This window comes from Schistocerca americana, chromosome 4 (assembly GCF_021461395.2).
Source record: "Schistocerca americana isolate TAMUIC-IGC-003095 chromosome 4, iqSchAmer2.1, whole genome shotgun sequence".
NCBI lineage: Eukaryota > Metazoa > Arthropoda > Insecta > Orthoptera > Acrididae > Schistocerca > Schistocerca americana.
In genome coordinates, this window is record NC_060122.1 from 564,505,012 (window position 1) to 564,529,156 (window position 24,145).

Genomic DNA, 24,145 nt, shown 5'->3' on the forward strand with positions numbered 1-24,145 from the left:
GGGGACTGATGACCTCAGATGTTAAGTCCCATAGTGCTCAGAGCCATTTCAACAATTTTTTTCTCCTCTTCTCCAAAGTCATTGAATCAGTCACCCCCTAAAGGTAGCCTACACAAAGCATCAGCAACTACATTATGTGTGCCCTAAATGTATCTTATTTCATTATTGAACTGCTGTAAAAACAAGACCCAACAAGTAATTCTGTTATGGTATAGCTGTCACTCCTGGAGATAACATAATGCTTTGTGATCAGTATAGATGATGACTTTGTGAACTAGTAAATAATTTTTAAACTTGTTGAACACCCAATGTACAGCCAAAAGTTCTTTCTCAGTTACAGTATATGTCTTTTCATGCATATGCAATACTCTACTAGCAAATGCAAGTGATCTGTATTCTGTAACACCTTCAACTTCAAGCTCCTGAAATAAATGAGCACCCAAACCAACATCACTACTGTCTGACATAACACAAAACGGAAGAGACAAATCCAGTCTGAACAATATCTGAGTTTGACCCAGCAATCCTTTGATCTCATCAAAAGCATCCTGACAATCTTGATTCCAATCCCAAACAGTACTCTTCTTCAAAAGTACACACAGGCATAAAGCATTCAAAGCTTGGTTGCTAAAAAATTGTCTATGGAATCCAGTTAACCCAAAGAATGATTTAAGCTGCTCTTTGTTGCAAGGAGCAGGAAAATAAGGAATAGCATCAAGTTTCTCTTATCTGGTTGAATTCCTTTCTCATGCATAACATGTCCTAAAAATTTTACTTCTTCCACACAAAATTTACACTTACCTATTTTCAGAGTCATACTCCCTGATTCCAATTTTGAGAACACATCTCTTAACAGATCTAAATTTGTTCCCAAGTCTTTTCAGGTATTAAAATGTCATAAACATACGCAATTCATTTTGAACCCACTTCACTTCCCAAGAGTTCTTATGAATTTAACTGCACATACATTTAGCCCAAATGGCAACACACAGTTCTGAAAACATTTACCTCCATGCAAAAATGCTGTATACTTTTTAGAATTAATTTTAAGTGGGGTCTGGTGAAATTCAGAGGTCAAGTTCAAATTACTCATGAATTTTAGATAATGAAATTTGTGTAACAGGTCGTCCATCTTCTCAGGATGGTCATTCTGTGTTACCAAAACCAAAAGATTATTGTAAGCACTCCTATTTCTCTGCATGTCTCCACATCTTTCCTTTTTGAAAATTTTGTATTATATGGCTTGAGAAAGAAACGTTGATGATCTCTAAGAATAAGCATGCACTGATAGCCTTTTACTTTCCCTGGTCTTTCATTGAACACATTTCTAAACTCCAATAACAAATTCCTAAGTTGTTCCTTTTGTTGGTCATTAACAGTTCCAGCTTCTGTCACTTTAGAATCTACTAATCTTTCAAAATGCTGATCCTCAGTCTTATCAAAATTTATATCATCATAAAACATTTGGTACTCACCTTGGTTCACAATGTTCTGCAAATAGTTACAACTTTTCCCACAGCTCAAAATACAGAAATTAGATTTCACACAAGTATTACTTTTAGGTTCCAAAATAAACCATTCTTTAGCACTCCATCCAAAACAATACTCAACTTTCACTATCCAGTCCATATCAAGAATTATATTTTCTTTCAGGCTAGGGATCACTAAGCATCAATGTTAAAACGTTTTGTCTTCTATACTAAAACTACCTAAGATTTTACCAATTTTCTTTGCTTACCTGTAGCTCCTCTCATCTTGCTACCTGTATCAATCAAACAGTTGCCTCCCCACTGAAAAATCTTAATTTTAATGTAAGGACACCCAAAATATGAATCATCCTCCCTGTTGTCAGACACTTCATGCAAAAGATCACTTTCAATTTCATCAAATGCTCCACCCACATTGTATTCACAAAGTTTTATCAACTTTACAAGTATCATGACATTACTTTGAATACTGATGTCATCAGGTAAAGATTGAACACAATGAATAGATTCCATCACTCGTTACAGAAGGAACACAAAACACATTACTGTCGAAATTACACTTCCTGCTTGGATCCTCTTTCACTTCATTCCACCAATTGGAGTGCAAATTCTGACTAAACACAGATAAATTATTTCAGAATGCACCTTTACCTAAGTTATCATCGATCTGGTCCCAAACAAACTTCAAAAAGTTTTCACCTTTATTCTCAAGACTCACAGATACATCACCTTCACTGTTTGGAACATTACTCTGTATGACATAATTGAAAACTATTTTGATTGTATTGGTATTCCATGACCCTCACTTACAATCTCACATATCTCACTTACCTTACCTGTATTGTCAACGTCATGTGCAAATAACTCTGAAACTTCATTATTCTTAAAGTCCACAGATACCTGCTGCGGATCATCATCATATTTCTCCAAAATTACTTCATCAACAACATCACTGACAATACAAGTCTCATCTCCATCAAAGGCACTTAGCTCACCTACATTCATTTGCAATAAGCCACCAGCCTCAGTTTTACCAATCTCAGTTACTTCACAGCCCTCATTCACATCTGCATCAAAAATACCACCTAGTTCAGACGTACTACAGTTATCACCTGATTTACACACATCAATAACACTATTTTGTGCCTAAGAGAAGAAATCATTGGTACACACTACAACAAAATTCTCATCACTCTCACATTCTGGTTTGTGATTAGCATCTACATCACTATAATTGAACATAGTATCCCAAAACATTTGATCAAAACATAAATGAGAAACCTGATGTTCCTTCTGTCCAATTTCAGATACATGTGCCATATCATTAACTCTGTTGTTACTCTCTACTTGTAAGTGTAACTTAGGTATCCTATGCTTGTTATGTTTCCTCGCCCCAAAAATGTGGTCTTTCATTGAGGTGAACTGCTGTTTCAGAGAAGTTAATTCTGTGATTGTTTCTTCTATTAAACTGACGATGATTATTCCCATTATTCCTATCCTGCTACTGTCCAGAATTTCTCTCCCTATTGTCACTTTGATCCTGATGGAAGTTACCATTATCTCTGTTTCTTTGATTACTCCCATTGTGATTTCTATCATTATTATTATTTTGGTGCATACTGCTTTCTACTGCCCTATCCAGCCTGTCAGCAGATTGTAAGAACTGTTCAGGACAATTGAAGCATGTGCACGAATAATGCTGTATATCACATTTTGCAGTTGTTGGGAAATTGACAAAAACTGTTAGTTCCAGAGAATTAATACGATATAATAATGTAATAGCAGATATGTATTGTTTGTGCATACAGACTGTGGAAAATACTAATTTTTAGTTTTTAAAATTGCACTAAGCACAGGTTTCTCGAAAATAAGTAAGTTTTAAAATGGAATAATGCTGTATGGCAATGGATATACAGCATTATTCCTGATCAGCCAGTGCTCTACTGTAATTATAAGGTATCTAGAATCCAAAAATAGTAAGTAAGAGATTTAAAACAAGATACTAAATAATATTTATTGTAAACTGAATTGCTTGATCTTAAAAAAAAAAAAATACGACTTTAGTTTAACAAGTTTAGGCTCAAATCTAGTACATTACAGTCAGTTGTCACACTGCAGGTTTTCATAAACCTGCCTATATTTTGGTTAAATATATTTTGTCAACTCCAAAAGATCCCTTTTCTTCTCCTTATGAACTTTCAGTGTCCTGTGATAGAGCAACTGGAATTCAGAAGGCAATGGACAATTTTTTACTTGATGTTCACAACCATTCTTTACAATACAGTGTCTTTCCTATGGGCGAAGCACATTGTGGGTACGGTGCATGCTTAAACCTCAAGGATTGTCACTACACAGCTTCAACCAAAGTACATCGGTAATTTTCAAAGCAGGCGGCTTTTTCAAAAGCAACTCGATGGGTCCTATGTCCTTGAAGTCTTCCATCATCATCTTGTGAATGGTCAGTTTTGAAGGATCGACAAAGGCCTCAGCAATGACATGCTTCCATGCTGAAGGAACCATAAATTTTGACACTTTCTTTCTTTTCTCGGTGACTGCAAAATCCCTTTCACAAGGTTGGAAACTGTGACCCAAACATAAAAACTTCTGATGTATTTCTTTAAAGTAATTGTAGCTGATCAGATAGAAATAAAGCCCTAAAACTCTCCACTTGTTGTTCTGCCCAACACAGCGGTCAGACCAAACAATCAGTTTTCATTCCATACCTTCTTCAAGCATATCATAATTGTGCGTCACAAATTTAAACAGACAGGGAACTATTTTGGCTGAATCCATCCGTGTTGTAGGTCAACACATATAACATGTATATTGTTATTCCTCTTAGCCATTTCCGTATTGTTTTTTAGGGCTTTGTATGCTTGGTCTGCCCTTGAATGATGCAACTGACTTTCAACTTCAATCTGGTGCAGTTCTATTTCATCTGAAGCTGCAATCATTTTGTTAAACAATAAATCACACAGTCTGCAAGTATCTGATCTAGGTTTTCTGAAAGGCAGATTAAAATCTGTTTGAAACACACTTTGATAGTATGACCTGCTTATTGACTTATCAGGAAACTTTGGTAAACAACAGATACATTCTACAAAGGTTGAGATCAGGGTGCAGACATTCTTTTGAGGATTTATTCCTGCTGTAATGGCTCATCTGCTTTGGGAAACTAGATATGTGTTGCCGAATAAGAGCCCTGTCATCATTTGATATGGCATGTGGCCTATTGCAATGTTTTCCTCTGCCACCTTCAGGAGTGGTTATTCCACCTTTTACTTTACATTGCAGATTCTGCATTCATTGCTGGGTGATGGAGAATATGTCAATCAATGTTTTTTGACACACTTCTTTTGAGTAAACTTTGTATTTGAAAGTAGCTTGTTTCCGTGAAGTATCGTCTGTCTTACCTCTCTTGTGCCTGGCTGGCACACCTATTTCCATGGATTTTATTAAGTATATGGACTGCTCATCATATGTTAAGGCATGATATTCTTCGTACGGCTTTAACTTCATTTCCAGGTTTATGTCCTTGCATCCTTCTTTTGAACACACTTCTGCAATGCATACACGATCCTGAATTATGAAAACAATCACTAATACTACCTAATATTTAACTAGATTATCAAATTTCACATTCTCTTTTAATAATACTCAGACTGAGTATTATATTTTTTCGCCAATGATAACTACAGAACTGTAGTTAATTTCATTCATGTTACATAATTTTACTGTAATGTTTTCAGAAGATACATATAACATGTCATTAGAGCTTTACAGGACACATATGCTTCTGTAAAGAGATACACCTTTTTACAAAACCCATACAGCATTATTCCACTCACTTGTGTAGGAGGCTGTTTTGCAGGAACTACCTTTCCTTTTCATGATTTATGTTCCAGTCCAGCATCACGAAGCCTTTTCCTCTTAATATACTGCCAACTACCAATGTTAATTTTCCTTTTCCATGCATTATTTGCACATTTCAAACCACTTGCGGTAAGCGTCACCTTGCTGCACTTCGCCATTCTTGTAATATACAGCATTGTTCGCGCAGAGGTGCGAATACTGTGCACGTCTCGTCACTGTTTAGTGCTGCCCTTGGACGGTGAACATGTCAATTACAACAGCAGGCGATGCAGACTGCTGTATACGGCATTATTCCACACAATTCTACGAAATGTCAAAATGTGCTATACAGTGTTATTTGTGCACACGCTTCAATTGTCAGGTGTTTGTTCCAAATTCTACTGCAATCTCTTTGATAACCTCCATTTACAGAAAATTAGGGTAACGTTTTGTGTGTCTTGTTTCATTTATGCTTGGATTCAAATTCAGACAAATATCTATTTTGATTTACTACATGGAAACATGGAAATGTGTGTGGCAAATTGTTTCTTATAATCATGTTTATATTTACAGCCAATGAAAAAAATCCTCAGAAAGAAAGCAGAGTTAATGCATGGATAGGAGCTTCAATGACTGCTATCAATGGAAAAAAAGATGAGAGTGTGGTGGTAAGTATTGTTTATATTTCTACAGCAAGAAACTTGTATTTCATTTCAGAAGTCACATACACTTCATTTTAACTGACTACAGCCTTACAAAAATAAAATATTTAATAAGTATTGCAATTTCTAACAAATACTCAAATTATCCTTGGATGGCCATAGATTTAATAAAAGTGAAGAGAAGGCTTGTGTTGGCAAAACAGGCATTTATAACTAAGGAAAATATTTTAATCAGTAAATAGAGAACTCATAAAGTCATTTGCAAAATCACTTGTATGGAGTAAATTGCTCTATTGTGGTAAAAGTTGGACCCTTGGGTAAACAAGAAAAGAACTGACTTGAAATTATTGAAATGTGGATAAGGTGGACAACGACAAGAATGAGCTAGATGGAAAAAAGAAACTAACTTCTAAATCTTGGTAACCTTTGTTGGATACCACTTCATCATGAGATTCATCTGTAAAAAAGAGGAGATTAAGACAAATAAAACAAAACTAAATGTCATTACAGCGGTAGTACCTGTAACAACAATATTAGCATTGAAAAATTGTATCAGATTGCAGCTAACCTGAGCATAAATTTTCTTCAGCCACTGTTGTATTTCTCCCTGACATCCAGAATCACTGAATTCTTCCTCTTCAGCTTTCAAAATTTCTTGCCCACTCAACAAACATGACATACTTGTACCAGAATTCCAGCACACCGTAAAATATAATGAGCACATGCATGAAACTCACAACAGGGGCACACATTGTCCCAATAGCTTGCAACAACAGCTTTTAAGTTTTCTACTGTTCCTTTAAACATAATTCTATAAATTGACAACAGAAGGTATCACTTGTCAATAGAGAGGTAGTGAGACATTTTTTATATTGCTTTCATATGAAGTGAGTCCAGTTTTCTAAGAAAGCGTGGCTCATTTGTTAAGAAAATTGTGGCTTGAGTAATACTCGGGTGTGGTCTTTTGAACACAGCATCATGGCTCAAGTTGGACTCAGGTTTCGGTGCCAAAGTGTTGAAGGAAGTGGAAAGAGAACACTAAAATGTATTAGATATGTTATCAGACACAACACTTTTATCATAAACATTCTTCAAGGGAAAGTGTTGGGGAATAAAGGAAGAGGTGGTCTAGGGTGAAATATTTGGAAAATATAGGGAGTTGAGGAAAGGGATATAACAACTACATGGAACTAAAATAAACAGCCAATGACTGAAGAGAATGGTTGCATTGAAAATGCATTACCCTTTAGGATACATATATGTGCATCAGATTTAAAAATCAAGTAATAGTCAATAGCGTACAGGCATGTACAATGGTATATGCATAAATTTTTTAAATCAGCAGAGATTTAAATTCTTTCTCCACCAACTAAAAGAAGGAAAGGTAAAAGTTAATAACAGAAGACATGCTATAGCTTCTACATTTTTCATACTGATGTTGACAGTATATACCTCATTACTGTGGTATTTCAACTACTGATTTTAAGAAACCAACTGCACAGAGGTCTGATTTGTTGAAGAACAACTTAAGTGAATTCCTTTTTTTAGGTAATCATTATGGATATATATGTGTGACAGCTACTGCATAAATGGCAAACAAGGTTACAGTAGTGACTGCAGTCTTCACTCTTGCCTTCCTATTTGTCCTCTACCAGTACCTACAGAAAAACCACTGTGTTTGAAAAAATAGCAGTCAGAAGCTTGTGGCTGCACAATATCAAGTTTCAATTATGTATATCAATAAATGGTGAAGGGTAAGGAACAATACAAAAAACTTCATATTTAAGTACTAATAACAATGTTTTGCCTTGGTAAATATGAAGCTAATTCATTGTCCACACTCATGCAGTAGGAGCAATATATCTTGGCTGACATGAGCCCTACACATAAGTGTAAATGAAGGGAAAACATCTTGCAAGTAATGAATATTAACATCTCATGGAAATTGTTTAAGATTTACATTAATACTACAATTAGATGTATTGCAATAGACACAAAATTTCTGAATACAACACATAAGGTAGCTGAAACCTAGAAGTCATAGAGAGACTGATTAAGAAATGAAGTGTAAATGAAAACAATAACATCAAATTTATTAGTTGCATTGCTCAGAAAGTACTACAGTACCCAAAAATAATTTGACATGAAACATTCATCTAAAACAAAAATTCTGTGATGGAGGAATTTTGTTATCTGATGCTTGTAGAGGAACCTCATAAATATTTTTTAAATGATCGTGGAAAGGTAGTTTTTAAATTTGATATATAAAGTAAATTTAGCAATTAATAATAAATTTATAAAATAGCACCTTATTATTTTGCAATGTATATAATGAGTATCTGAAGAACTAATTTAATATGTTAGAATAAGTCATTTATGAAAGCTTCCAGTAATAAATTTGATTTACAGGTCTGTGGCCACCGACGGAGGGACATAAGTTATCCAAAAAGCAATATAATGACAGGTTCATGCTATATTATCCCTGTTGGCAAGAGAGAGACACAGGAACAATGTAAACTTGTTCCATTAAATGGTGAGTGCAATGTCTTTTGATCTTAAAATTACTATAAGGGGCAAACACATAAATAAATGTGTGTGATGTAATAATGAAATCCAGACTCCTATTTGGATAAGACCGATCAGTTGGTATTTTAGATGTAATGATTCAGTTTTTAAAGATTTCCATTAATCATTACATGCTTTCTCAGTTATGGTGTTATCAGAAAGCTTTCACTATTATCAGAACAGAAATTAAGTATCCAATTTATTACCTTTCATAAGTGTATTTACAAAGAATTCGTAAAGCTGATTTTGAGGTGTCAAAGTGATACTGTTGTTCAGTGCTTTCTGCAAAGCACCATCAGGAACTGATGATATCTGGAATCAGACTGCATTTATAGATTTACTTCATCCATTCTGGAATGTTGTATGGAAAGCTAGATCTTATGTATGCTTATTCATTGAACTTTAAACATTTCCACATGCTGTACTCTGGATGACTTGTAGTTCAGAACCTTATATAGATATATAGCAAATGTTCAATGGCTGTTGAGGTACAGAAGTTACTATTTTATGTCTAAGGAAAGTCAAATAAAGGCATACAGAACTACAGAAATGAACAATTCTAGCAATTATTTTACATGAAACAGAGATTCCACACTGACTTCAATATGTTTTATGTCTCTTGCTACCATCACTTAACAGTATTTACGCAGACATCTTTTGATGTGAACTTTACAGCTGCTGCAAAAGAGTACAAGCAGAAAAGGGAGACATAAGCTAGAAATCGTTTTGGTTTCTGAGCACTCTGGAAGCTGTGCTACATTCAAATGATGGCCACTGCAGAAACTAGACATAATTATAACATTACTTTTAACTTGTATGAATTGTTTCAAACTCTGCACAAAGATAGATAAATGGATATAATGAAAACAAAATTTCTTATCCAGTAATCTGTATCTGTTGCTGAGATATGATTGTTTAAATTGGAGCTAAATGTAGCACTTAAAATTCATTCTTACGTGACTTGTATGCATTGAAATGGTACAAAGTGAATTGCATGAATGAAAAAAGTATTCTTACAACAAAACTGAAAACTCACTTTGAAAAAATCTGGCTTCATTTGGATTTGCTTACAAAAAACATGTTTCTGTGAGTTTTTTAAATTTAATCACCTTTGTGTTTCAAATTTGTGTGGATTGGTCAAAATCTACTATGAATGTAGATAAATACATGTAATTACTGGTCATCTTGTTGTTTTGAAATGTTTATCTGTTGCCATGATACACACAACATTATTTAAAAAGCATTGACTGGTGAAGTTGTTAGATCCCCTCCTGAGAGACATGGTGCCAAATTCTGTCCAACTGGTGTGCTGGATTGTCAAAATCCTGAGATGGTTGGAGCCCCCTGCCATAATACTACAGATGTTCTCAGTTGTGGAGAGATCTGGTGAACTTGCTGTTCTAGGAAGGGTTTGGCAAGCATGAAGACAAGCAGTAGGAAATCTCACCATGTGCGGGCAAGCTTTATCTCACTGAAATGGAAGCCCGGTACAGCTTACCATGAAGGCAACAAATGGGATGTAGAATATCATCAATGCACTGCTGTGCTGTAAGGATGGTATGGATCACAACCAAAGGGATCCTCCACCATGAAAAGAAATGCCACGCCAAACCATCACTCCTGGTTGTCAGGCCATATGGTGATATCCCAGTATTGTATAGGGCGTTTCCAGATATACCTTTGCTGGTAATCAAAGCTCATTTCAAAACCTGACTCATCAATGAAGAAAATTCTGCTTCAGTAATGAGATACCATTTCAAAGACATGTCAGAAGATGCCCTGGACAGAGGTGGGATACCAGTCAGACTATTGCCCCACCAAACAGCCCAGCAACCAGCAGTGACAGCCTGGGGTGTGATTTCTTTTCATGACAGGACCCTTTTGGTTGTTATCAGTGACACTCATACAGAATATTGGTACACTGATGATATTCTATCACCTGTTTTGTTGCCCTTCATAGCATTAAAGCCTGGGCTTACATATCAGCAAAAATACTGCCTGCCAGCACACAGTGAGAGTTTCCGCTGCTTGTCTTCATGCTTACCAAACTCTACCTTGGGCATATCTTGAAGACTGTTAGAGCATTATTGGCAGAGCCCTCCAACCATCTCAGGGTTTTGATGATCTAACTCACCAATTGCTCAGAATTTTACATGATATCCCTCAGGAGGACATTCAACAACTCCTTGAATCAATGCCAAGCTGAACATCTGCTGGTGTAAGGGCCGGAGCTGGACCAGTGTATTATTGACTTGCTTGATTTGTGAAGCTCTTTCTCTTGAAGAAATAATGCAATTATTCTAAAATTGTAATAGTATGTTTGTGTATACTTGTAAATCATATTTAATGAATTCTATCTCATTTAGATAATTCTTTCATGAGGTTGGCTTTTTTTGTCTTAGAATGTAGTATCACATGGCTGAAGAGTGTAAATGTAATAGTTAAGAAAGTGTTTCGGGGGGCAGGGGGGGGGGGGGGGAGGGGTAAAATTTCTGTGACGGACTTGTTCCTGAGAGGGGATGAGGGTGGGTGATATTGAACAGTTTTTTTAATTTTTGGTTGGGAGAAATGATTTTTTTCCCTGAGTGGATAACTTCACCCTTGTCCATCCCCCTCCACCAAACTAACCACCTGTTATATTTATGATTAAGGATATGAGAACAAACAGAAAGTCAATGTGCTTCTAGAGAGTGGGATGCATGTACTACAGGAAGTATCTGAAAGTTGGGTGCAGCTATTATACAGGGTGAGTCACTAACTATTGCCACCTAGAATAGCTTTGAAAGTATGATAGGAGCTGAAAAGTTTGTGGGAAAAATGATGCATTGGACAACGGGGTCCATAATATGACTTTAGTTTTTTGTTGTTAGGTGGGGTCACTTCAGATATATGCAATCTTCTTATTATGGACTGAGTGGTATTCCCTATTGAAGCACTTACTCTGACAATCCTCTGTTGAATATCGTTGTTGTTGTTGTGGTCTTCAGTCCTGAGACTGGTTTGATGCAGCCCTCCATGCTACCCTGTCCTGTGCAAGCTTCTTCATCTACCAGTACTTACTGCAGCCCACACCCTTCTGAATCTGCTTAGTGTATTCATCTCTTGGTCTCCCTGTACAATTTTTACCCTCCACGCAGCCCTCCAATGCTAAATTTGTGATCCCTTGATGCCTCAAAACATTTCCTATTAACCGGTCCCTCCTTTTTGTAAAGTTGTTCCACATACTCCTCTTCTCCCCAATTCTATTCAATACTTCATCATTAGTTATGTGATCTACCCATCTAATCCTCAGCATTCTTCTGTAGCACCACATTTCGAAAGCTTCTATTCTCTTCTTGTCCAAACTATTTATCATCCACGTTTCACTTCCATACATGGCTACCTCCATACAAATACTTTCAGAAACGACTTCCTGACATTTAAATCTATACTCGATGTTAACAAATTTCTCTTCTTCAGAAACGCTTTCCTTGCCATTGCCACTCTATATTTTATATCCTCTCTACTTTGACCATCATCAGTTATTTTGCTCCCCAAATAGCAAAACCCCTTTACTACTTTAAGTGTCTCATTTCCTAATCTAATTCCCTCAGCATCACCTGACTTAATTCGACTAACATTCCATTATCCTCATTTTGCTTTTGTTGATGTTCATCTTATATCCTCCTTTCAAGACACTGTCCATTCCATTCAACTGCTCTTCCAAGTCCTTTGCTGTCTCTGATAGAATTACAATGTCATCGGCGAACTTCAAAGTTTTTATTTCTTCTCCATTGATTTTAATACCTACTCCAAATTTTCCTTTTCTTTCCTTTACTGCTTGCTCAATATACAGATTCAATAACATCAGGGAGAGGCTACAACCCTGTCTCACTCCCTTCTTAACCACTGCTTCCCTTTCATGCCCCTCGACTCTTACAACTGCCATCTGATTTCTGTACAAATTGTAAATTGCCTTTCGTTCCCTGTATTTTACCCCTGCCACCTTAAGAATTTGAAAGAGAGTATTCCAGTCAACATTGTCAAAAGCTTTCTCTAAGTCTACAAATGCTAGAAATGTAGGTTTGCCTTTCCTTAATCTTTCTTCTAAGATAAGTCGTAAGGTCAGTATTGCCTCATGTGTTCCAATATTTCTACGGAATCCAAACTGACATTCCCCGAGGTCGGCTTCTACCAGTTTTTCCATTCGTCTGTAAAGAATTTGCGTTAGTATTTCGCAGCTGTGACTTATTAAACTGATAGTTTGGTAATTTTCACATCTATCAACGCCTGCTTTCTTTGGGATTTGAATTATTATATTCTTCTTGAAGTCTGAGGGTATTTCGCCTGTCTCATACATCTTGCTCACCAGATGGTAGAGTTTTGTCAGGACTGGCTCTCCCAAGGCCATCAGTAGTTCTAATGGAATGTTGTCTACTCCTGGGGCCTTGTTTCGACTCAGGGCTTTCAGTGCTCTGTCAAACTCTTCACGCAGTATCGTATCTCCCATTTCATCTTCATCTACATCCTCTTCCATTTCCATAATATTGTCCTCAAGTACATTGCCCTTGTATAGACCCTCTATATACTCCTTCCACCTCTCTGCTTTCCCTTCTTTGCTTAGAACTGTGTTTCCATCTGAGCTCTTGATATACAAGTGGTTCTCTTTATATCATGGAAATAGTAAATTTCATGGAAATAGTAAATATTCGCCGAATATGGTGTATCCATCTAACAGGCTACTGACATGTAAACACCATTCGACAATTTCACAGTACAACACTAATGGGAATGGTAGCACTAGTGTCATCGAGTCAAGAGAATGTGAAAGATGTATTCCTTCGAAGAACAAGTCGATATACTTCTCATGCACACCGTGTTCCAATGAAATTCAATGAGAACTAGAGACTTATATACTGAAAGATATCCTCAATGCACTTACCATACACATCATACATTTAAATATGTGTATGATAAATTGATAACAACTGGATGTTTAACACAACAGAAACATATCCGGAAAAGGAAAGTTACTAAAGAAGAAATGAAAATTGGTGCTCTTGCCACTGTGATTCAAGATCCTTGTGTTACTCTGCCTCAAATCACAAGGGAATCTGGGATGAGCTAGAGCAGTGTTGTTCATGTACTGCACCACCATAAATATCATCCTTACCATATCAGTCTCTACCAAGAATTAACTGGTACAGTTTGTATGCATCACATTGAATTCTGCTGATGTACTTAACTTCAGATTCAGAGGAATGAAACATTTATTAATTTGATTTTATTTACTGATGAGGCTACATTCACAAGCCATGGTGATGTTAATTTGCAGAACATGCATTATTGGACAACTGAAAATCCATGTTGGCTGCGGCAAGTTGCACATCAAAAACCATGGCCAGTGAATACATGGTGTGGGATTCTGTAGGACAGAATTAAAGGCCCCTATTTCATCGAAGGAAATATTAATGGAAGGAATTACACCATATTCCTTCCAGAAACATTAAGCCTGTTATTGGGAGAAATATCTTTAGGAACAAAGAACAGAATGTGGTATCAACATGATGGGTGCACGGCACATTTTTCGCTGATGACTAGAAATGAGTTGGAGAGACAGTTCCAGAAACATTGGGTTGAACACAGAGGATATGTGTCGTGGCCAGCTTGTTTACCAGACTTGATGCCTCTGGAGGTTTTCTTGTGGGGATTCATACAAGATATTGTTTATAAAGACATTCCAACTACATCTGAAAATATGTGAGAGAGAATTGTCGGAGCATGTGCTTCGATAAGTGCCGATGTGATAAGGAATACCACTCAATTCATGATAAGAAGATTGCAGCACTGCATCGATGTGAATGCTCATCACTTCAAACACCTTCTGTAAATGGACGTTCATGACAACTTTGTGACCTTCGTTGACCTTCTAAGACCTTACTGTTACATCTGAGACTGCAGATGTGTGTCCAAGTTGCGTTTGTGTTCATGTGTATATGTGTGTCTATTGCTGACAAAGGCCTTAATGGCCAAAAGCTATAACTGTGTGAATCTTTTTGTTGTGCCTATCACAACTCAGCATCTCCACTATATGGGGAGTAGCAACTTTCCTTCTCTAATATTGTTACATTCCATCCTGGATTTTCCATTGTTTAATTTTTACTGTTACACATCATTGGATTCATCTTGATAGCTGCTATCAGAAAATAAGTACCAAACTATAGCATCCCATTTAAAAAAAAAAGTTGACTTTCATATCTCTGATGCAACCCCACCTAGCAACAAAAAATGAACGTCATATTAAGGCCCCTGTTGACCCATGCAACATTCGTTCCATAAACTTTTCAGTTCCCATCATACTTTTGGACTTACTCTAGGTGGCAATAGTTAGTGACTCACCCTGTAGAATAACAGAGTGGTGATGCATTTAACTAAACTAATGGGTTGGTGCAACAATGTATACAGTATGCCAACCACAAATAACATTATCTTGTGTTGTTTCATTGTTGTTTTACAATTGTGGACCAATACCTATTCACTCATTATTTCCTCAGCTAACACAGTTATAAATTGCGTTACATTTGGTAGGCAAACAACATTTCACACTCCCTGTGTAGCACAAGGAAAGATGATCATGACAGAATTATTTAAGTAGGGAGAAAGTCATGGAACATATACTGTGTGCAGTTGTTTGTTTTCGTGTGTGCAGACATTAAAAGAGATGTGTAGAATAGGAGAAAATGGCAAGGTGTGAGAACAAGTAAATGACTTCACCTACTGTGGGCAGGCTGTTTGTATTTTGATGTCATGGCTTTATCACCAAGGAGCAACCACACTCTCCAAGAATGAAAACAGACGACAATATAGTTTTGTAACAAATAAAATACATAATAAACTTGAATGTCATGTTGAGCTTCAAGGCACATGTCATTTGAAAAGTTATGTTCTACTCTAATTCACAAATCATCCTAATGATCTGCACACTCATTCAAGGAATTATGTGTTTGGAAAAGGAAAGTAGTGAAAGTGCTTTTTTGGGATATAAGTAGAAGTTATCTTCCTTTATTCCAATAACAACTGGTATTCAAGCTTTTCCACAGTTACACATGGGATTCCAGAGCCACTGATGAGCAGGACCTCCACTTCAAGAAGATCAACTTTGGCTACAGGGGAAAATAAAAAAATAAAAAAAAGTGGGGGAGGGGGATATATGAATATATCATCTACATCTACATCTACATCCATACTCCGCAAGCCACCTGACGGTGTGTGACGGAGGGTACCTTGAGTACCTCTATCGGTTCTCCCTTCTATTCCATTCTCGTATTGTTCGTGGATAGAAGGATTGTCGGTATGCCTCTGTGTGGACTCTAATTTCTCTGATTTTATCCTCATGGTCTCTTCGCGAGATATACATAGGAGGGAGCAATATACTGCTTGACTCTTCGGTGAAGGTATGTTCTCGAAACTTTGATAAAAGCCCGTACCGAGCTACTGAGCGTCTCTCCTGCAGAGTCTTCCACTGGAGTTTATTTATCATCTCCGTAACGCTTTCGTGATTACTAAATGATCCTGTAACGAAGTGTGCTGCTCTCCGTTGGATCTTCTCTTCCTCTTCTGTCAACCCTATCCGGTACGGATCCCACAATGGTGAGCATTATTCAAGCAGTGGGCATACAAATGTACTGTAACCTACTTCCTTTGTTTTCAGATTGCATTTCCTTAGGATTCTTCCAATGAATCTCAGTCTGGCATCTGCTTTACCGACGATCAACATTATATGATCATTCCATTTTAAATCACTCCTAATGCGTACTCCCAGATAATTTATGGTATTAACTGCTTCCAGTTGCTGACCTGCTATTTTGTAGCTAAATGATAAAGGATCTATCTTTCTGTGTATTCGCAGCACATTACACTTGTCTACATTGAGATTCAATTGCCATTCCCTGCACCATGCATCAATTTGCTGCAGATCTTCCTGCATTTCAGTACAATTTTCCATTGTTACAACCTCTCGATACACCACAGCATCATCCGCAAAAAGCCTCAGTGAACTTCCGATGCCATCCACAAGGTCATTTATATATATTGTGAATAGCAACGGTCCTATGGCACTCCCCTGCGGCACACCTGAAATCACTCTTACTTCGGAAGACTTCTCTCCATTGAGAATGACATGCTGCGTCCTGTTATCTAGGAACTCCTCAATCCAATCACACAATTGGTCTGATAGTCCATATGCTCTTACTTTGTTCATTAAACGACTGTGGGGAACTGTATCAAACGCCTTGCGGAAGTCAAGAAACACGCCATCTACCTGTGAACCCGTATCTATGGCCCTCTGAGTCTCGTGGACGAATAGCGCAAGCTGGGTTTCACATGACCGTCTTTTTCGAAACCCATGCTGATTCCTACAGAGTAGATTTCTAGTCTCCAGAAAAGTCATTATACTCTAACACAATACGTGTTCCAAAATTCTTCAACTGATCTACGTTAGAGATGCAGGTCTATAGTTCTGCACATCTGCTCAACGTCCCTTCTTGAAAACGGGGAAGACCTGTGCCCTTTTCCAATCCTTTGGAATGCTACGCTCTTCTAGAGACATACGGTACACCGCTGCAAGAAGGGGGGCAAGTTCCTTCGCGTACTCTGTGTAAAATGGAAGTGGTATCCCATCAGGTCCAGAGGCCTTTCCTCTTTTGAGCGATTTTTATTGTTTCTCTATCCCTCTGTCGTCTATTTCGATATCTACCATTTTGTCATCTGTGCGACAATCTAGAGAAGGAACTACAGTGCAATCTTCCTCTGTGAAACAACTTTGGAAAAAGACATTTAGTATTTCGGCCTTTAGTCTGTCATCCTCTGTTTCAGTACCATTTTGGTCACAGAGTGTCTGGACATTTTGTTTTGATCCACCTACCGCTTTGACATAAGACCAAAATTTCTTAGGATTTTCTGCCAAGTCAGTACATAGAACTTTACTTTCGAATTCATTGAATGCCTCTCGCATAGCCCTCCTCACACTACATTTCGCTTCACGTAATTTTTGTTTGTCTGCAAGGCTTTGGCTATGTTTATGTTTGCTGTGAAGTTCCCTTTGCTTCCGCAGCAGTTTTCTAACTCGGTTGTTGTACCACGGTGGCTCTTTTCCATCTCTTACGATCTTGCTTGGCACATACTCATCTAACGCATTATGTACGACGGTTTTGAACTTTGTCCACTGATCCTCAACACTATCTGTACTTGAGACAAAACTTTTGTGTTGAGCCAACAGCTACTCTGAAATCTGCTTTTTGTCACTTTTTCTAAACATAAAAATCTTCCTACCCTTCCTTGTTCCTACTTCGCAGCAACGAATCGACGATTTGGCATTAACATTTTATGGAAATAAAATTAATTATTCTGCTGCTGTTATTGTGTTGGAGGAGCTTTGGTTTTATAAACCTAATTTGGAACAATTGATAGAGCAATTTAGAGAAGCATACAGAGAATTTGTATTTATGCCTAATGGTGTCTAATGACTTTAATATTGGCGATGAAGCTTTGATATCCCGCCTTAAAGTTATAAATGCCGACTGCCATATAATTCATTGTTTAAATGTTAAGGACAAAATGGCGTCGGACACGTCGGACGTGGAGGTCGAGCAGGAAGTTATATCCATTTCGTCGGAGGAAGATGATGACCTGGTTTCACCGGGCACGACCGAGGCATTGGATACGCCATCGGAAGATTCTGACTAGGCCGTATTTCGGTCAAATGTGCAAGTGGCATACAGAATATACACAATCAGATGGTGTTCGTTTTGAATACGGAAAAATGGGAGCCACTGAGAAATATGACGAAAATGCCCATAATTTTACTACACTGAAACACTATGACATTACTGATGAGTTTAAGTTCTTTGCAAATAAATATGACTCTGCAATTATTAACAAGATTGTAACTTACGTCTATAGGATTAATGTTAGGGTAGAGCGATTAACACTTGATGACAGAGCTAACAAAAATATATTTGAAGATCAGGGTGCATTGGAGAAAGTACGTTTAGCATGTAGTAATAAGTTAGGTCCATTTAGTTTAAGGCCTGATAAATCAGCCGGTGTTCCTTGGAGGAAATATAGTAGACGTAATCGATTTAAATTTGTTACTTATTGCAAGCCAGAGACAAGTGCTGATATAAGTAAAGTAAAGGGATGGCCTGATTTAGAAAATCTTTGTAAATGTAAGAACAAACTTTTCCAAGGTGTTAATCCTTTTTATATCGGGCTGGAAATAGCTGGTGATGAACCTGCAAAGAATGATGTTACATTGGGCGACAGATCTTATGAAGTGTTCTGACTCAGCTTCAACTACAAGGAGCAAGCCAACATTTACACAAAACCCTAAACCAACAAGAAAAATGCTTCACTTGGCTCCCAGTGTACAGGGTGTGGAGCATTGGAGCAAAAGGAAGAAAATAGGGAACTATAAATTGACAAAATCAAAAAAGTTAAAGAATAATAAATTACAGCACTGTTAAGAGCATCAAGGATTAAACAAAAGAAGAAACTATAAGTGAACAGGTGTAACAACATTGTCCAAACTCAGTAATGATCTGTTAAGAAGAAAGCAAAAGGAAATATTCAAACAAGTCACAAAACCTGAAGACAAACCATACTTATACAACTGTATACAAGTATCATGGCAACTTCAATTAAATTTATTGGTCAAGTATCATTGTTAACACCTAATTAAAAGAATGTTTTAACTTTGATGGAGTATTTTCTAGGTAGATTTGAAGGAGTAGAACTTTTTGGTGGGTTCAGAGAGTCTCAGTCCATCACACAGTTTTAATCTGCCAGGAAGTTTCATTTCAGTGCACACTCCTTAGCAGAATGAAAATCTCATTCTGGAAATATCCCCCAGGCTGTGGTTAAGCCATGCCTCCACAATATCCTTTCTTCCAGGAATGCTAGTTCTGCTGGTTAGCAGAAGAGTTTCTGTGAAGTTTGGATGGTAGGAGATGAGTTACTGGCAGAAATGAAACTTTTAGGATGGGTCATGAGTCATGCTTGGGTAGCTCAATTTCTAGAGCACTTGCCCATGAAAGGCGAAGGTCCCAAGTTTGAGTCTCGATCCGGCACACAGTTTTAACCTGTCAGGAAGTTTCAAGAATTAATGAGCCTGTGAGAGGCTATTGAGAGTACTAAGCCCTAAATCCATAAGAAGGCAGGAGTGAATAACCATGGATTATCAAGTAATTTATTAGAGAAGTTACAACTGAAAAGCAGTTTCCAAAATTCAGATCTGAGAATTTCGCCCCACCTATTTTTGAGAGTATTTTCTAGATCTTTAGTATATGATTTTCATCATAGCTCAAATTTAAAGAAGGAAACAAGCAAATTTTTTCAACATTACAGTGGACCTTTCAAAGTTCAGAATATACTGCATCCAAAAGCAGTATATCTAATGGAGCATGATGCAGGAAATATAAAGGTTTATACAATATAGATATGATTAAAAGATTTAAGTTTCCAGGAGAGATCACACCCTTTGTGAATTCAGTGGATTGGCAACCACTGGCCGCCATATTGTCCAAAATTATTTACGACTAAATTTAACCTTGTTGGTATGTCTTTTCAGTTTTATAATACAAAAAATAATTTCATGTCCAAAGTCAACAGTCACAGCACAAAATTATAATAAAATAAGAAAAATCTGTATTTATCTTTTCTTTCTATCATAGTGAAGACCTAGTTCAGTCTGCAAGTAACACTTTGTTCCACTTCAATATTTTGCTATACCTTTTTTTGTGGTAAGCAATATGCAATTTTGTTTTCTAAAATATAGTCTTCCATCCTTAGATCAGTGTTTTCTATAAATAAAATTTCCAAAATTTCACAACTGATGTGTTTGATATCTGAAACTTAAAGCAATTTGATCAGAGAGTTTATTCTATGTTTACAGCATACATCTGCTCACCTCTACCACTACAAATGGTATTAAAATGAACTTCTAATTTTCTTTAAATAACACATGAAGATATAAATTGTAGTGGAAACTCATGTTGTTGTTGCTTAACTTCTGATTATTGCACTGCTGGTGATCTCTAGACTGCTGTTTAAGGAAAGATTTGACTGGGTTCGTTGTCTGCCTGCTTCACTGGATGGTAACGCGCCTGCCTCCCTTGCAGTGGGCCAGGGTTTGATTCTCAGCTGCATGGAGATTTTCTGTGTTCGGGGATTTGGTGTTGTGTTGTCCTCATCATCATTTCACCCTCATCACTAGCCACAAGTCACCCAATGTGGCACCAAGTGAAATAAGACTTGCACTTGGCGGCCGAACCCGAGTGGGTCATCCAGGTTGACAGTGCCATACGATCATTTCATATATTACTAGATTCATTGCATATAGGAACTCCTCCACACCTTCTTCTAAACAATAAATTATTAGTAAGATGATTTGATTATGCATCATTCCTCCATTGTGTACTTGATACATCGCTGTACAGAACTCAAAACTTGAACTTAATAAGTGGCAACACTGAAATAATATTTACACATTTGTAACAGTGAAGATATTTCCCTACATTGTTTAATTTTACATCTTATAGTTAAAACTTATATAACTTTAAGTACAATATTTTGTTTTGTGAATGTCTGAAAAATGTTTAACATAACCAAAATTTTAGAAAAAGCCAGCCATTTGCACAAATTTTAATAAATACAGTTTCTCAAACAATGAATTCTAAACTATCTTAATTTGTGCACAAAATTTTAACAGCTGCATTTACACCATAATGTGATTATGAGTTACACATTTTAATTTGGATGGTTTCTTATTACACTGTGAAATATATTTAGTATAGGAACAATAATTTTATATGACATTATCTAGTACATGGTTAATCACATACTGACATTTTAGGTATGCATAAAATACAAACAAGAGGTGACATGGATGTAAATGATATTTGTATAACATTTGACTGCACATTACATGGAGCATAGCAGTTCACTATTGGAGAGTGTATTGAATGATAAACTAAAGGAATCTTTTTCTGGTAGTTTACAATTGTTAGTTTTAAAAGTTCCCAATGGACACTGAGTAACCTGTTTAGGGAATCATCATTGTTGTGAAGCCATCAAATCTCAGGGGTGTGTTGGCCAGAGTGCTGGAAACTCTGTGTGACAGTCATATGCTGTACAAACTTGCACCCACTGCTATATTATGTGGCTGCATTTCATTGCTTCAAAAAATCTGCAAAACAGATTAACACAGGAAAATGTATATCTAATATTGAGTTTGCATGAAATATAATTTTTATTTTATTTTCTGTTGCACACCTCACAGAATTATAGTCATCTTTTTGATCAATGTGACATGTGAATATTTGTGCAGTGATGCCACAAAAGTGTAATAAAAATACTTTTGTACTTTTGCAAGATTTTGAGTTATTTCACATGGACACTTGATCTACCAACATGTACACCTACTTCTAAATGACTATTCTGAAATTCCATTTAAGTGCCCGGCAGGGTCACCAAACCACTTTCACACTATTTTTCTGCTTTTCCACTCTTAAAGAGTGTGCAGGAAGAAAGAACACTTAAATCTCTCTGGGTGAGCCTTAAGTTCTCTTATTGTATTACAATGATCATTTTTCCCTGTGTAGGTGGGGACCAACAAAACATTTTCACATTCAGAAGAGAAACTGGAGATTGAAATGTCGTGAAAAGATCTTGCCACATTGAAAAACACTTATGTTTTAATCATTGCTGCCCCAACTCTCATATCATGTATGTAACACTCTCTGCCCTATTTCAATAAACTAAAAAATGAGCTGCTCTTCTTTGAAGTATTTTGATGTCCTCCATCAGTACTACCTGTTAAGCACTCTGTACCACATAGCAATAGTTTAGCATAGGATGGACAAGCTACTGCGGGCAGTTTCTTTAGTGGAGATGTCGCACCTTCTGTGTCTTCTGTCAACAAAATGCAGTTTTGGTTCACTTTAACTATGTCTTCATCTATGTTCCAGTGGCAAAAAAACTGTACATGAAAAATATGTCAATGAAATAACAATCATATCAAGAAAAGTAGAGGCTTAAACAGACTTTGCAACATGGATACCACTCAGTCCTGTGTAGCTCCTTTTAATTAAAAGACTTGTATTGTGTACATTAAAAATAAGTAATATGAACAGTCTAGTAAGTACAGCAGAAGCAGAGATTTCCATATTTCTCCAAAAAGCAGGTTTATGTTGCCTGCACGTGACTGAATACACCCAATAACTTATGTATTCTCTTCCTTTGGTGGTGACTACAAATATAAACACATTTTGCATTAAATCCACATTATAATGTATATAATTTTTATGTAGAGTATGTTTCAGTGCTGCACAAAGTTTTTTTAATTTTTCAATTTTTTTTTTTAATTTTTCATATCTAATATAATATTGGCATGAATATGTAACTGAATAAAACTGTGTATTAAGCTGTTTAACCTATATAAATATGTATGTACTGTGTGATGAAACACACAAAAATATATGTACAAATATATATAATCATTCAGTAAATCACTGTTCACCCCAACAATCAGATCTCTTTTTAATTATTTCAAAAATGTGCTTCATAAATTATTCAAGTGTACTTTTATAAGTTAACTCCACATTTTAAATATGTAATAAATTCTACTAACCTCATTTACTGATTAAATATACTGACCTCAATATACTGATTCAGACACTCCTTTACATTCTGTGTCACTGTAAATATTTTGGAATATGCCTCAAAATGTACTTTGGAACTATTGCAATAACAGAAGTTTTGCCTATCATTTACATTTTATTCATGCCTTCATCTATGATCTTATACTGTAGTTAAGTACTACAGTAAAATTCAGTGATTTTTCAATCCATTCCATAGATGAGCAGTCAGCATGGCTGACTGCCATGTGGGGGACCTGGATTTGATTCCTAGTACTGCCAGAAATTTTTCCTGGATGGGAAGACTTGTACAGGGTGCATTCAGCTCTATGAGTCCAACTGAGGAACTACTTGGCTGATTAGTGTCTCTTTCAAGGTCAAAAAATTTGGCAATTAGTGGGAGAGTGGTGTGCTGACAATATATTCCTACATGCGGCATCCAACAACGTTACTGGAAGAGGATGAAATGGTGGTCAGTCAGACACAATTGGCCCATCTAGGTCCAGAACACAGAACTTTACCTTTTTCAAGTATTAATCTGAGTCATGCTTCTTTTAAAATAGTAAGTTTAACAATCATCTATCACCCCAAAGTCCACTTCAACTACCTGGTCAATGCTATTTCCTTTATGTATCACAGTTCCCTTTGTTTGGCCATATATTTCATCTATATGAGTATTTACTTTTTGTAAACATGATCCCCTCTATTATTTAAGATGTTTAAGTCAGTACCTACATCATGTGTAATTTTACTTAAGTCACTCCACATCTGAACAATCATCTCGTTCACTTTCCCTTGTGTTTGGATTATGAGGACTTGCAGCACACCATTAATCAACACCTTATTGCACAGGATTAAAACATGCTTGCAACATTCACTATAATGTTTTTTTTAAATAAAGCTTAAT

General features: G+C 36.6%; 1 protein-coding gene across 1 annotated transcript in view; it reads left to right on the top strand.

Annotated features, from left to right (window-relative positions):
* Nucleotides 1-24,145, top strand: part of LOC124614041 (integrin alpha-4-like) — a 560,480-nt gene that overhangs the window by 106,729 nt on the left and 429,606 nt on the right. The window contains exons 3-4 of the mRNA XM_047142871.1: nucleotides 5,913-6,007; nucleotides 8,411-8,534. Coding sequence (XP_046998827.1) covers nucleotides 5,913-6,007; nucleotides 8,411-8,534 — 219 coding nt within the window. The remainder of the gene's footprint in view (nucleotides 1-5,912; nucleotides 6,008-8,410; nucleotides 8,535-24,145) is intronic.